This window comes from Mytilus californianus, unplaced genomic scaffold (genome assembly GCF_021869535.1).
Source record: "Mytilus californianus isolate M0D057914Y unplaced genomic scaffold, xbMytCali1.0.p SCAF_14, whole genome shotgun sequence".
Taxonomy (NCBI): Eukaryota; Metazoa; Mollusca; class Bivalvia; order Mytilida; family Mytilidae; genus Mytilus; species Mytilus californianus.
This window is the reverse complement of record NW_026262626.1, coordinates 5,427,215-5,443,415: the sequence shown is the minus strand read 5'-3', so window position 1 is coordinate 5,443,415 and position 16,201 is coordinate 5,427,215. Positions and strand designations below refer to the sequence as shown.

Sequence of the window (16,201 nt, the reverse complement as noted above, 5' to 3'; positions counted from 1 at the left end):
TAATAAAATGCAGATCTTTACATATATCATCTACCTATTTATTAAATCAATTTATCTGCATTTACTGTGGTTTTAAATTCTTCATGGACCGCGGTCTCTCGGAACTGCCCACACCACTGTAAAGCAGTTCTGTTGATTTTAAACTCTGCTTTATACCTTTAGTATCGTAGAAAATATATGCTATTTTGAGCATACCTTAACTTTTTTTTAAAGGGGTTCACGGATATGTTATATATCTTATTTTCACACCTTAACTCATGTTCAATAGATACAAATTTGCATTTTGATGCACTGTAGTATTTGCAATCATTTAATTTTGACTAATGAAGAAAGGTATCCTATACCACCCTTTTCAAGCGATTATGCTTCAACATTAATGAGCTGCGCCCGGTAGAAATCGACCTTATGCAAATGATATCAAAACATCTGTTAACTTATTTCGGGTTGAAAAAATCTCTACGGAAAGTCTATAACTGTTTGAAAATTCAGTTGTTATAAGAACCCTACAAAACAGACCAAAACCTCATCTTTTATTTCGTATTTGAATGTTCCAAAATCAATCAAAGTCTTATACATGTACATGTATACGTGCACTTGCATAAGGTCGGTTTCTATCCGACGCAGCTCATTAGTTATTGTTGGTGCGAAATAAGCCACTGAGCCTTATTCTAATAAACAAAAACATCCTGCAGATTGATTGCAATTACTTGCTTCTGATTTTAGTTGTCTTCATTTTTGCGTGATCTTTCTACACATACACAGATTTATTTAGAGAAGGAAAGTGATCTGATGCGAATTATTGAATTTTCCGAGGGTCAGTCTGATCTTAGTGAACATTATCATTCGTTTCTGGTCGCTCTTGTTATTTTGCATGTTACAGAGTCACTAGTCACGGACTCAGACGAGGCGCAACCCTAAAATAAGAAAAAAAAAGTCATTTATAGTTAAAATTAAAGAATATTTTTTGGACAAAATATGGTCCTCTTACTCCTATCTCCCAGGCTCTAACAAAAAAAAAACATCAAATCCTGGTACCCCGCCTGATCATAGATCATCATATATAATTAAATATTATTGAATATGTAAACATGTAAACATGTATATCGCAACATTGGATAATATTGTGCAGCATGCCTTTTTTAGCAACCTCCCAAGTTCTGAAATACATATTATTAATACCACATGTACTAAAGTGTAAATTATTCCCATCTTATTGATAGATCATTAATTATTACAATATATTTACATTATCAAGTCCTACTAATTGAGAGCAGATTTGTTTTTGTTGGCACGTCTGACAGCACGAAAAGTAAAATCCGAAATCTCTTTTATTCAAATGGTGAAAATCTTTATTTTTGTATAAAATTAAAGAAAAGACAAAAGACAAAGACGCGTAACACAAATGATGTTAGAAACAGTAGAAAATGTATATACCCAAGAAAAGCAAACATTTATTTTTTAGTCAAACTAACCAATAGGTTATATCTTATTCTAATATAACCTGAACTAACATATAATCCTTGAGTATTTCATTATCTAAGAATTGTCATGAAAGCATAAATATCACAAACTTATTGCAAAGAAGTTTGACGAACATAAAGCTGAAATCAAAATTCAAGTAACTAATTTGTAGACTTTTCATACATGGTTTGAAAAGCAGAGTTTATTCTTGTAGAAAATCAAATATACGAAGATTGCTAGAAGCACAAAAAACAAAACTTGCAATATCATATATTATGAAAGTTTACAAAGTATTTAATCTCTTAAAGATGTTTTTTGATGAATGAAATACAAGAAAAGCAAGTAAACTATTAACCAATATAAGAGATTCCAAAATCTGGTAAAACAGATACTATACTACTCAAAGAAAGTTTAGCAACACTTCCATTGATTAAAGAGGAAAACAACTTCAATGTGATAAACAAAAAACAAAAAAACAACGAGGGGGGGGAGGGGGGGGGGGATGAAAAAGTACCCTTAAAAAAAAATCATTTTTTTCTAGGGAAATGTTAGTTTCTGGCCATGTGTAATCAATTATGCCATCAAATTCACCAGTTCGTCAATTTTGTGCGTTGTATGTATTTTTTAACTAGACCATATACCAAAAATGTTAAAATTGTTACTTTCAATTCTTACCCCTTCCCTCAAAGTTGTCAAACTGTGTAGCTGTTTGAAATTTTACCAGCATACCTATAGTACTTTTGAAAACACAAATGCTTGCAGATTAAGAAAACACAAACTTTAAAGATAAATTGATGTTTTGTTTTACTTTATATTCATTCAGAAGTTGTGATGCTAAACCTTTTTTTAGTAGTATACATTTCTTATGCAAAATACAAATTTATTTCTTCTTAGTTTATTTTCATACATTAGAAGTGTACCATAAATATTAAAATGAAAAATCTAAAATCCATAATTCAGAAGTGGAATACATTAAAACAAGTTATATCCCCCACAAATACCACATCCAGAGTACACAATGTTACACGATTGCATACTAATATTTGGAAGTCATACGATCAATGATTGAATGCCAGATGAAACATCAATATCTGGAGATAATTAGCACCCCCTTGTATAATTTGGCCATGGATTATTATCATCGCTTTCCAAAAACCGGCAATGACAATGATCAGCCAATCAGATTACAGTAAATTAATCGGTGTCCATGAGTATAGTATAAAAACTCCAGAAACTCTTGTCTAAACAGCTTTAGACTTGTAGACTTGTAAGTATTACAGCGTGTATCCCTTCATTCCTTTCCCCTTTTTTAGTGTGTACCATATACCTAAGATTTTTAAGATGCAATTTATTTTAATAAATACTGAACCGAAATGACTAATGTAATCACGGGAAGCTGAACTTTGAATAATATTTCATTTTTCTTGGATTTAAATTAGTACTATAGTACGGACAAATTATTGAAAGTTATATGCTTTCCTTGGTGCTTCTTTTTTTTTTTTAAAGCATTGCATCTCTATAATCTCCACTGCTAGACAGAGAATCAATCTATTAACACCCGAAGTTGTAACTATTTTCTTCTCTTCGCTCCTTTACATTTAGGGCTATTCTTTTGCAGAGCTAGAGCTGTGTCGGCAATTCTAAACGGACTTGTCCAGAGTATATAAAGTCTCCTTAACATTTTCGCTATATCAAGATGGCGTCTCAAATCGACCCCAAGGATCCTGATTATCCATACTTAATGGTGGATAGGAAGAAGTTAATGGCGCAACAAACCAAGGAATTCGATGGCAAGAAAATGTGCTGGATTCCCGACGACAAAGAAGGATTTGTTAAGGCTGAAATTCAGTCCACAAAAGGAGATGATATTACAGTGAAATGTATCGACTCTAATCAGGTACAGTCTTTTATCAAAATACATTCCTCTATCGTTGTTCTAGCTTACGGTTTTAGAACTGATTTATTTTTATTAACGCTTAATAGGACTTATGGATGTTCGCTACTCTGTTTCTAAATAAAAAACCTTTTTTAAAAGACTTTTATAAGTTGATAGTTTATAAACAACGTTACTTAAAAAGCAGAAAAAAATGAAAGGTCCGTGCCTTGTTTTTGGGATATATAATCAATTTAAAATTTGTCAGGAATTGATTCTCTTTAGATTTTTCATACAATAAACATTGGCACCTATTTTCTCTTAAGAACTATGAAAAATTACAAGTATTTTCACAATTTTCAAAAATATATTTTTTTCAAACTATAAGTAATAAAACTATGAAAAGAAAAGTAGGGGTTAGCGGGCAAATTCAATATTGGCACTAAATGAAAAAAATTAAAGTATTCCGAATATCTGACAAAAATGTCAAAAACAAGAGAAGCCAACATCCTTAAATATTATTTCGAACTAATTAGATGTGTTAAAAGAAAGAGAGCTCTTGATCATTTTTTATATACCGATTCAGATCAAAGAATACGTTTTTTAGTTTAATATACCTTTGAAAACAATACTTAAGATTTTATCATTTGATGATTTTTTTTAAATGCTTGTTATTTGATTTTGTTCCGACTTATGCCCAAGAAATGTACCATCTACATAATTATGTAATCATAAAGATATTTTACAATTTGTCTTAAATTATGAAACGTATAGATGCTCAATTTTGACTTATTTTAGTAAATATTCAATTCAAAAACTTTGAAATCTCCATTCTATGTATACTTCATAATTTTGAAGTTTTAATAAGACTAAAGTAAGCCTTCAAAAAGACCATGTAAAACATTGTCCAGCGAAAAAAAAATCATATTTACATGTTAATCTATTTTTGGAATGAAAGTAAAATTATATGTTAAAAAATCATTTAACGATTGATTCGTGCAAATCTAAATTAGCATTTCTTCACACACAGTCGTTCGAACGTTTGACTCTCAATCCAATAAAACAATCGTTTGAAGAATCGAGGTTAAATTCTGAATAGAAACTTCAATACATAATTCTATGTCCATTACATCGACATTTCCCCCAAAAAATTAAAAACCCTCCAAAATAAATATTGTCTCACGTATTTATTAATTTATTTGATGAGATTTGATGTAAAGAAATTGTACTTTTACGGTGTAAAATAAAATATAAAATGCTTGTAGATAATTTACACACGATAAATTTAGTTGGAATTATGTCTATACTAGACGCTGGAATAAGACGTAATGCGCTAATTTTCATGATCCTACCACTTTAACATATTGTCTTGTAGATACATGTAATATTTGCCACTGGACAAAAGTATCTAGCCAAAAATCAACCATGGGAATACAAATTATACTAAACAGTGATGTTTTACTTCTTTACAGGACCGAACAGTTAAGAAAGATGACCTCCAACAGATGAATCCACCAAAATATGAAATGATTGAAGACATGGCAAACATGACATTTTTGAACGAAGCTTCTGTACTTCACAATCTGAGAGCTAGATATTCAAACTCACTTATTTACGTAAGTTTGCAAATCAATGAATATACAAGAAAATTGTTGTTATAAATTCTTTCCTGTTGCACTTTATATTAATTTTTAACTGTTAATTAATTTCAATGACAAAATATGTAAAAATCTGCGAATTTCTTATTCATACGTAATGGCCATTCGAATATTGAAATAAAAGGAATGAATCCGTGGATATATATATAGGTAAAATATACTTTAAATAAAAATCATGTTATTTTATCTATGAATTACAGACTTACTCTGGACTCTTCTGTATTGCCGTCAATCCCTACAGACGTCTTCCAATCTACACAGACAGCGTTGTTGCTAAATTCAAGGGAAAGAGGAAGACTGAGATGCCTCCCCATCTGTTCTCTGTTGCTGACAATGCTTACCAGTCCATGGTGCAAGATCGTGAAAACCAGTCTTGTTTGATTACGTAAGTGCTAAAAATATATTTTTCGGTACCTTTTGTCATATGGTTAGCCTTAAAATCATTGATGTATTACAAACAAAATATAGTAAAGTACAGCTGAAAATAAAGCTCTTATGTGAAGATTTCAAATCTTTTTGTTGAATGAGGTCTTTTTCGTGTACATAAACGGCCATTCGTTAATTTTTCTTAATTCTCCCTTCTACTTCCCATCAAATGATTTCTAGCTCTGAATAAAACAAAATCCATTACATGTCATTCAAATCACTTTCCCTTACAGAGGTGAATCCGGTGCCGGAAAGACAGAAAACACCAAAAAAGTTATCATGTACTTCGCCAAGGTCGCTGCCTCTCTTGGAAAGAAATCTGACGAGGAAGCATCAGCAGCCTCCAAGAAGGTGAATAGTCATACATGCTATCATTCATATTATTTGTCAGTTTGAAATATAAATGTATTAAAAGTGTTGAACATTAAATACAGTAAAATGAGACAATTTTTAAATGGAATTTAATTAGCATCTACTTCGTTTTGATCTTTCAATTTTTGAATTGAGATTTGTGTTCATTATACATTAATATATGTGCTTGTATATTTGAAGGGTTCATTAGAAGATCAGATTATACAGGCTAACCCTGTACTTGAAGCCTACGGTAATGCCAAGACTACCAGAAATAACAACTCATCTAGATTCGTAAGTATTTTCGAAATTCATGCAGTGTGAACTTGTTATTATCGACTTTGAAACTTTAAAAATCGTATAGTACCTATAAATACAAGTGATATGTATATTTATCCTTTTAACCAAAACATGCAGTGAATTCTGTGTCTAAAAATTAAGAGTACTTGATTATAGTTTTTTTCCTTTCTACTAGGTTTAAATTGATTTGCGAGATGCTAAAATTGTGTTTCAAAAAAAATCTTTTTTTTTCTATTTTACAGGGAAAGTTTATCCGAATTCACTTTGGTCCTGATGGTAAAATTGCTGGAGCTGATATTGAAACTTGTAAGTTATTAATTGTTTCTGAAATACTTTGTTATATAACAAATTCAGAAAATTTCATGTTATTACTCCTTAATAAATTTAGTAAGGTTTAGAATACATAAATTGGACATAAGCCATTTAAGACAGCTTTCTTTAGTATGCTGGTTATACTTATTCTAAAGTAGTTTTACATTAACCTGTTCTGTAACACTAACTTATTTTTTTCCAACAGATCTGCTGGAAAAGTCCCGTGTCACCTTCTGTTTATCTGCCGAGAGAAACTACCACGTTTTCTACCAACTGTTGACACCCGCCATGGCAGATAATCATGAAATGATGTTGGTTACTCCAGATCCAGCTCTTTATACATTTATCAACCAAGGTGCTCTCACAGTAGACTCCATTAATGATACAGAGGAAATGAAGGCTATGGACGTGAGTACATAAATAATACTTCTCAAAACCGATGCGCTTTTATTCTTACCGCGGATAGTTTCAAGATTTTTTATGAGATCTATACATTCAAATTGGATAGCAGGCTATATGTAGTTCAGTAAATGAAGAGTTGTTTTCGTTAATTTATCTTCCACTATTATTGATCTGAAATACAAGCAAATTACGGGGGATCATTCATAGAACATGAGTTTATTCAATGTCTTACCCAATATACTTTTACAAATTGAAATGGTTTCTCAGAACTTGTTCTTATAAGCATCATATAGCATAGGGTAATGTTTTGAAACAATTTCCTCCATGACAATTTTTGCATGGTCAGGAAATTATATTGGAATGAAAAATGGCTCAAAACATTTAAACTTCCATTCTTTTTTGTTCAGGAAGCTTTCGACATTCTGGGCTTCACAGGCGAGGAGAAGAAGAGTTGTTACAAGTGTACCGCCGCTATATTGCACATGGGTGAAATGAAATTCAAACAGAGAGGCGAACAAGCTGAACCTGACGGCACCACCGAGGCTGAAAAAGTTTCATTCCTCTTAGGAGTTAATTCAAACGATTTCATTAAATCTCTTGTCAAGCCAAAGATCAAGGTCGGCACAGAGGTCGTCGCACAGTCTCGTACCAAAGATCAAGTCGTGAACTCCGTCAGTGCTATGTCTAAATCTTTGTATGATCGTCTGTTCAACTGGCTAGTGAAGAGAGTCAACACCAGTCTTGATACTAAAGCTAAGAGAAACTACTACATTGGTGTACTGGATATTGCAGGTTTTGAAATCTTTGATGTAAGTGTTTTATTATTTTGTGATGTTAATCATATTTTCTATTTTAAAAAAATCTAAATTTGAAATTTACAGCAACAAATCATTTCTGATTGAACAAAAAAATGTCGTGCTATTTGTATTGTGTCCATATAGTATATAACATAGAAAGTAAAGGATATATTAACAACATCATAAAATATTAAAAAAATAACCAAATATATTAAAAGAAAAGCCTTTTTATTTCTAGTCTTCTTCTTGATGATTAAATGAAATGAAATGGAAGACGGTTGCATATACGCAAGTATTTCATTAATTTACTTTTTTTGCAGTTCAACACATTCGAACAGTTGTGTATTAACTACACCAATGAGAGACTTCAGCAGTTCTTTAACTACACCATGTTTGTACTGGAGCAAGAAGAGTATAAGAAAGAAGGAATCCAGTGGGAGTTTATCAACTTTGGTATGGATTTGCAAGCCTGCATCGATCTCATTGAGAAGCCTATGGGTATCTTGTCTATCCTTGAAGAACAGTGCATGTTCCCTAAGGCTGATGACAAGTCCTTGAAAGAAATGATGTTTGGCCAGCACATGGGTAAATCACCCAACTTCACAAAACCAGGAAAGGCATCCAAGGGCAAGAATGGCGACTTTGAACTCCACCATTACGCAGGAGTTGTAAGTATAAAAATAGTAAAAAAACATTTCTGTGAAGCTGCAAAACCTTTAATGAGAACGTTAAATGACATACCATTTACATGTATATATAAAAAAGAAAATCAAAATTTAATGACATACCAATTTTATGGAGAACAACATATATCCGTGTTCTTTTCTATTTTCAGTTGATACATTTATTGAAATAAAGTTATTATTTTATCTCTAATATCAAAGGTACCATACAACCTCAAGGGATGGTTGGACAAAAACAAGGATCCCATCAACGAAACTGTAGTAGCATTGTTGCAACAATCAAAGGAGCACTTAGTCCAGACCCTCTTTGCAGCAGAAACACCCGCTGAAGGAGCTGGTGGACCCAAGAAGAAGAAGAAGTCATCTGCTTTCCAGACCATCTCCGCCGTACACAGGGTAAGTCAGTCTATAGGGACGGTGTACGTAATTCGCTCCTTAATTTTGAAATATCAAATACTCATTGGAGATCTTTTATTTGTAAATGTTATTTTACAATCAGAATTTTATACTAATTTGTACGTTTTAAATCGTCTGTTTAGATCTAGTTATAAATCAAAACCATCATAACACTTGAAATATAGCCATTGTTGAGGGTTTTTTTTTAATTCTTGAGATAAAATATTTCATTATTGATTTTTGACAATATCAATTTCATTTTCACAGGAATCTCTGAACAAATTGATGAAGAACTTGTACGCCACCCATCCTCATTTCGTCAGATGTATCATTCCAAACGAACTGAAACAACCAGGTAAGTGTTTGCCATACTCTATGCCATTGAACGTCTTAATGGATTGCCCGAATGCCTAACCACCAGAGTTCAAACAACAACAAAAAAATCAGTTCTTTACCAGTAATTCAAAAAGTCTGTATCGATTATCTTAAATGGTCATATCAATTTGTGCTTCTTATGTCCTATACCCAGTAAAAAAAGTATTCAATAATATCAGAATCAAATTGCACAATACAAGAATAATTTAAAAATTTACAGATACAGAAAATTATTCATGTGTACGTATTTATTGAATTTCATGACAATATATAAGATTATGTTGAAATATTTTCATAAATGTTTTAAATTTTCTCAGTTGGAAATATATATACGCGATTAAGATTATCACCAAGAGAGAAATCATTTAGCGTTGTGTTCTTCTTTGGAAAGCTAACACTTGTTTATTGAATTGTTTCCAGGTCTTATTGATGCTTCTTTGGTATTGAACCAGCTTCAATGTAACGGTGTACTCGAAGGTATCCGTATCTGCCGTAAAGGATTCCCAAGCAGAATAATATATGCCGAGTTCAAACAAAGATACTCAATTCTCGCTGCAAGTGCCGTTCCACAGGGATTTGTTGACGGCAAGGTTGTCACAGAAAAGGTACTGTTGGCTTTGCAGCTTGATCCAGCAGAATACAAACTTGGAGGAACTAAAGTCTTCTTCAAAGCCGGTGTTCTTGGAAACCTAGAAGGCATGCGTGATGAACGTCTAGGTGCAATCATTTCTATGATGCAAGCCCACGTCAGAGCCTTTTTGATCAGGAAGGCATACAAGAAACTTCAGGATCAGAGGTTAGTACTAATGGTTGTATTATACCATTTTAATCATTGAAATAAAAGAAAATACTGACATTCAAATGTTTATTATATTATTATTTCTTTCTTCATAATTAGTATTTTGAAGTTAAAAAGATTGTAATAAAAGTCATCAAAAATATGTTTATGCTTCTATACGATTTCTTTGTCTGCTTTTTAAAAAATGCCTAAAGTTTTTATTGACACATTTTAAACAAGACAAAAATGATATAGCAAAATATCCTTACCTTTCTGTATACCCTATCTTCAATTTTTCACAAAACCTTTAACACACATACTTTCTTGTATGTCAGAGTTGGTCTGTCTGTCATCCAGCGTAACATCAGAAAATGGTTATTGCTCCGCAACTGGACCTGGTGGAAGATGTATGCCAAGGTCAAACCTATGCTGAACATTGCCCGTGAGGAGGAAGAAATGCAGAAGAAACTCGAAGAGATGAACAAAATGGCAGAGGATCTAACCAAGGTTGAAAAGGTCAAGAAAGAACTTGAAATTAAGAACGTTGAATTGTTGGAACAGAAGAATGACATGTACTTACAACTGCAATCTGAGCAAGATAATGTCATCGACCTTGAACAAAGAGTAGAACAACTTATCCAACAGAAGGCTGAATTCGAATCACAAATGAAAGAGATGGACGAACGTCTGCTTGATGAGGAAGATGCTGCTGCTGAGCTAGAAGGTTTAAAGAAGAAAATGGAAGGTGAAAATTCCGAGCTGAAGAGAGACATTGAAGATCTCGAAACATCCTTGACTAAGGTAAGCATGATTTATATTCCTGAAAATGTTTTAACAAATATACCGAACTCCAATGCAAATTTGAAAAAGGGTGAATTCCATAGAACCTGACAAATCAAACGCTTGACTTTATCAACCAACGGAACAATAAATGCTGAATTATAGAAAATAGCATATTTTGCAGTATGAAGGCATGACACTAGGCTTTGTTAGTATAATCCGAAAAATTTATTAAAGTTTTTGTTTTTACTTATATCATAAGATTCAGGTTTCTTGGTCCGATTCGGATAATGATTTTGATATTGATTTTATTTTATAGGCTGAACAAGATAATACTCACAAGGAAAGCCAAATCAAGACTCTCCAAGGTGAGATGGCACAACAAGATGAAAAAATTGGCAAAATGAATAAAGAAAAGAAACACTTGGAAGAGGTTAACAAAAAGACAATGGAAGATCTCCAGAAGGAAGAAGACAAAGTCAACCATCTCAACAAACTGAAATCAAAACTTGAACAGACTCTTGACGAGTTCGAAGATAACTTAGAGAGGGAAAAGAAAATCAGAGGCGATGTTGAGAAAGCCAAGCGTAAGGTTGAACAGGACTTGAAGGCAACACAAGAAGTTGTAGACGAACTTGAAGGTGTCAAGAGAGAAATGGAAGAAGCCAACAGGAGGTTTGTACATAATATCTTTTGTTACCTACATTTCAATGATGATAATAATAATATATAAGGTTCCAATCCCTTAGGCGAAGATGACCTTAAGCAATGTTCGGTTATTCTTTTTACCTTCATTTGTATGTATAGTTTTTTGTATACATCTCTGGCTCCTACAATTCATATAAGTTAATATAAGAAGGTGTTTTTATGCAGTAAAATTGGGTTACTAGTATATGACACTGGTTTGGTCTTACTTCTTTGTCAGAATAAAATTTAATGTCAAATTAGTTCTCTCTGTATTTTATTTTAAATGAATGTGCCATTAATTTAAATTTTAGGAAGGATGCCGAGATAAACAGTTTGAATTCTAGAATCGAGGACTGTGAAGGAGTTAATGCCCAACAAAACAGGAAAATAAAGGATCTACAACAAATTATTGAGGAATTGGAAGAAGAATTGGACGCCGAGAGAGCAGCAAGAGCTAAAGTATGTCAATGTTGAATTCTAACATTATAATAGTTATTATGTTTAAGATTTAAGTCAGTTGAATAATCATATTTCTCTAAAGGTAATATAAAAACTGGTTGTTATTCGTTTCATCAAAGAAGTCAATATATTTATAAACTTTTAGATAAACTATGTTATGAATCAGAGCAAGCCATTACATTTTACAGTATTTCTTTGTTTTAGGTTGAAAAACAACGTTCTGACCTGTCTAGAGAATTGGACGAGCTCAGTTCTCAACTGGAAGAACAAGGCGGTGCTACTCAGGCCCAAGTTGATCTCAACAAGAAACGTGAACAAGAATTGATAAGACTCCGCCGTGAAATGGAGGAAATGACACTACAAAATGAGTCTCAAGTTGCTCAGTTTAGAAAGAAACAACAAGAATCTTCCAACGAGATGGCTGACCAGATCGACCAATTGAACAAACTGAAATCAAGATTAGAAAAGGAGAAAAAAGATCTTAAACGCGAACTTGATGACATCCAAGGTCAAGTTTCTCATTCCATGAAAAATAAGGGCGTGTCAGACAAGGTTGCCAAACAGATGGAAACCCAAATCTTTGAAATGAACAGCAGAGTGGAAGAAACCCAGAGAACCATCATTGAAATCAATACACAAAAATCCAGACTTCAGAGTGAAGTTTCTGAAGTCAATCGACAACTGGAAGATGCTGAACATGTTATTGGCACATTGACCAAGGACAAAACTTCCCTTACCCACCAATTGGAAGAATCCAGACGTTCACTTGAAGATGAAACAAGGGTAAGTTTTTAATTATAAAACATGTAAAATATATTTTCATGTCACCATACAAATGGATGCTTAAGATTGGCTATTTTGCTTCTAAACGAAACGTGCGTCTGGTTTACAAAATTTGAAGCTGGTATCTATGATAAGTTTGTTTATCACAATGAATTACTGCCAAACTTTTTCTTTTATAGCATTTATCTACTAACTATTTAAAACTTTATCCCAATTCATTATTTTAATCTACGTCCGGCTAGAATTGTTTTGTGTTACCTAAGAATGATCGATTTTATGTTGAATATTTGCTGGTAAATGAAAGAACTTATTATTCATATAGATACGCCAGAAATTCCAGAGTGAGATAAGAAACTTGAGTGCTGACAATGATGCAGTTCGTGAAGCATTTGAAGAAGAGCAGGAGGCAAAGAGTGATCTCCAACGCCAACTCTCAAGAGCAAAGAACGAAACACAACAATGGAGATCTAAATACGAGAGTGAGGGTGCCTCAAAAACAGACGAGTTAGAAGATGCAAAGTATGTTTTTTTAGTTAATAGGACGAATGAGTTTCGTTTTTATTTTATTGTAACAAGTGTGGACACAGATCAGTGTGGATAGTAATTGTGTTATAAGTGTTAGTATCTCTTACAGTAGTTGTATTGGATGTGCCCCACAATATGTTATATGTTTCCCTCTTAGAGCCTTATATTAAACTGTGTTCCACAGTGACAGCCATCTTGTTTCATTGCAATAACATTTTCTAATAGTGTCCGTGGAAGAAGTCATGTATTTTTGTTATAATTTCATTTGAAAGAACTATAGAGAAAAACAGTCTGTTGTAAATTATTATATCCATTGTTAAACACTATAGATAAATACAATCCATTGTTAAGCGAACTTTATTTATTGACAATGTTTGTCCTTTCAGACGCAAGCTTGCTTCAAGGTTGGCAGAGGCTGAACAGGCAGCTGAAGTGGCTAATGCTAAAGCAAGTGGATTGGAGAAGGCTAAAAACAGACTTCAAGGAGAACTTGACGACCTCCTTATTGAGGTTGAACGTGTAAGTATAAGTGCAAAGATTTGTGTAATATTTTTATTTTAACAGAAGCCAAATAAAAAAATTATAGAATAAACATGATTTTCCCGTTTGAAAAAAAAAGTGATCAAAATAAAAAAGTGTTTCACGTTTGAATTGTTTTGTCATGTCGGGGCCTTTCATAGCTTACTTTACGGTATGGGGTTTTGGTCATTGTTGAAGGCCGTATGGTGACCTATAGTTGTCTCATTGGTAATCCTACCACATCCATATGTATTTTTACTTGATAATTGACTATTATTTTGAAAACAATTGAAAACATTATATGAATACATTTTTTTCAACTTTTGTATTCTTATTTTACTTTTACAGTCAAATGTTAGCTCAAGCACTGTAGAAAAGAAGCAAAGACAGTTTGACAGGACAATCCAAGAATGGACTGTTAAAGTTAAAGAACTCCAAATCGAGGTTGATACTGCTCATAACGAGGCCCGCAGTTACTCTGCTGAACTCTTTAGAATTAAAGCTCAGTATGAAGAGTCCCATGATACAATTGAGTCTCTGAGAAGAGAAAACAAAAATCTTGCTGGTAAGCAACACGAATGCACATCTTTTTTTTTTTAAATATATGAATTTAAAAGCTGGTGAATCTATTTTTAAAGTAAGCATATTGAATTTTAACCACTAGTCATTTAAATTTCATCCTTAAATGTTCAGTGATGTATGCAAATTTGTAATGTTTGTTTTCATTATTTTATTTCGAACCCGAATGGACCTTAAATCAATTCATAGAATAAGCAAAAGTAAATAAAAAGATTATAATGGGTATTACTAAAATGTTTATAGATGAAATCCGTGAGGTAACTGACCAACTAACCGATGGTGGCCGAAGCTCCCATGAGATCGAAAAGGCTAAGAGACGTCTTGAGATGGAGAAGGAAGAGCTCCAAGCTGCTTTGGAAGAAGCCGAGTCCTCTTTGGAACAGGAAGAGGCTAAGGTCATGCGTGTTCAACTGGAAATTTCTACCGTCCGACAAGACATTGATAGAAGAATCCAAGAGAAAGAAGAAGAATTTGAAAATACTCGGTATGTTATAAAAAAAAAATCTGACTTATTTTAAAAAAATTGTTGCTCTGGATTTCCGACTTTCTGTCATAAAAGTACGTTTTTTTAAAATAATTTATGATGATAAGAGTTAAATTATTATGAATGTTCTTGATTTGTCATTTTTAAACTAATGTCAAAATTAGAAGTTCAATGCTTTAAAACTAGCAAACAAAGATTTTCATATCTTTAATGCATATTTGTTTAATTGCAGACGCAACCACCAGAGAGCTCTTGAATCCATGCAAATCAGCCTGGAGGCAGAGGCTAAGGGCAAAGCTGAGGCTCACAGGATCAGAAAGAAGCTTGAACAAGACATCAACGAACTCGAGATGGCACTCGATACAGCAACCAGAGCTAAGGCCGAGGTTGAAAAGAATGTTAAGAGATATGTCATTCAAATTCAAGAACTCCACAGAAAGGTTGAATCAGAGACACGCGTACGTGATGAGTCACGTGAATCTTACGTTCTGACTGAGAGACGATGCAACGTTCTCATCAGCGAAATCGATGAAGTCAGATCAGCTCTTGAACAGTCTGAGAGAGCAAGGAAGGTGGCTGAAGGTGAACTCTATGAAGCACAAGATCGCATCAATGAATTGGCCGCTCAAGTCAGTTCAGCACAAGCTCAGAAGAGAAAGGTCGAAGGAGATATGCAAGCCATGTCTGTAAGCACTTTTGTATTTATATTTCAAATACCAGACAGTTATTTTGGAATGTGAAATTAATATAACTACATGTGTATTAATTTTGGAATGTAAAATATAATATAACTATTTTGGAATGTAAAATATGATATAACAATTTTGGAATGTAAAATATAATATAACTATTTTTGAATGTAAAATATAATATAACAATTTGGGAATGTAAAATATAAAATAACAATTTTGGAACGTAAAATATAATATAACTATTTTGGAACGTTAACTATAATATAACTATTTTGGAATGTAAAATATAATATAACTATTTTATTCAACTATTTCAAAAACAAAAAGTGGTTTACCTTGTACAAACTAAAATGATTTAAATGCAAATCAAAGTAAATCATAGCGTAATTAGTGAGCGATATTCAATATCTAAATTAAAACTTCTAAGCAATTATGCTTGAAGTCGAATTCGATGAGACAATATATATATACTTCATATGCTTTATTTACTTGCTTAATTAGGCTGATCTTGATGAACTTCAAAGCGAGATCAAGGCTGCCGATGACCGTGCTAAGAGAGCCCTTATGGATACCGCAAGAATTGCTGATGAACTCAGAGCTGAACAGGAACACAGTTCTCAGGTCGAGAAAATCAGAAAGACTTTGGAAATAACCATCAAGGAATTACACGTCCGAGTCGACGAATCAGAATCAAGTGGTGTGAAAGGAGGCAGGAAAGTCATCGCCAAGTTGGAACAGAGAGTAAGTCACATCACAGTAGCAAAAAGCAGGAAATAAGGAATTTTGAAACCAGGCATAATTCAACGTGTTTTTTTTCAAATTTGCATTATTTAAAAAATATAACAAGTTAATTGTTTTCTTAATTAATGTAACTAAAAAAA

The 16,201-nt window shown here is 32.9% G+C and overlaps 1 protein-coding gene across 2 annotated transcripts in view; it reads left to right on the top strand.

Moving 5' to 3' along the window:
* Positions 1-3,081: 3,081 nt before the first annotated feature.
* LOC127724074 (myosin heavy chain, striated muscle-like) overlaps positions 3,082-16,201 on the top strand; it is a 51,927-nt gene continuing 38,807 nt past the window's right edge. For both annotated transcript variants that reach the window (XR_007992317.1, XM_052230922.1), the window contains exons 1-22: positions 3,082-3,358; positions 4,807-4,950; positions 5,193-5,377; positions 5,652-5,769; positions 5,971-6,063; positions 6,312-6,375; positions 6,587-6,789; positions 7,191-7,592; positions 7,901-8,248; positions 8,465-8,659; positions 8,927-9,014; positions 9,455-9,830; positions 10,148-10,613; positions 10,912-11,267; positions 11,591-11,738; positions 11,943-12,521; positions 12,844-13,040; positions 13,433-13,565; positions 13,914-14,130; positions 14,388-14,628; positions 14,861-15,314; positions 15,822-16,061. Coding sequence is in view for 1 of the 2 variants with exons in the window: in XM_052230922.1 (XP_052086882.1) it covers positions 3,158-3,358; positions 4,807-4,950; positions 5,193-5,377; positions 5,652-5,769; positions 5,971-6,063; positions 6,312-6,375; positions 6,587-6,789; positions 7,191-7,592; positions 7,901-8,248; positions 8,465-8,659; positions 8,927-9,014; positions 9,455-9,830; positions 10,148-10,613; positions 10,912-11,267; positions 11,591-11,738; positions 11,943-12,521; positions 12,844-13,040; positions 13,433-13,565; positions 13,914-14,130; positions 14,388-14,628; positions 14,861-15,314; positions 15,822-16,061 (5,448 nt within the window). In the remaining variant the exon portion in view is untranslated. The remainder of the gene's footprint in view (positions 3,359-4,806; positions 4,951-5,192; positions 5,378-5,651; positions 5,770-5,970; positions 6,064-6,311; positions 6,376-6,586; positions 6,790-7,190; positions 7,593-7,900; positions 8,249-8,464; positions 8,660-8,926; positions 9,015-9,454; positions 9,831-10,147; positions 10,614-10,911; positions 11,268-11,590; positions 11,739-11,942; positions 12,522-12,843; positions 13,041-13,432; positions 13,566-13,913; positions 14,131-14,387; positions 14,629-14,860; positions 15,315-15,821; positions 16,062-16,201) is intronic.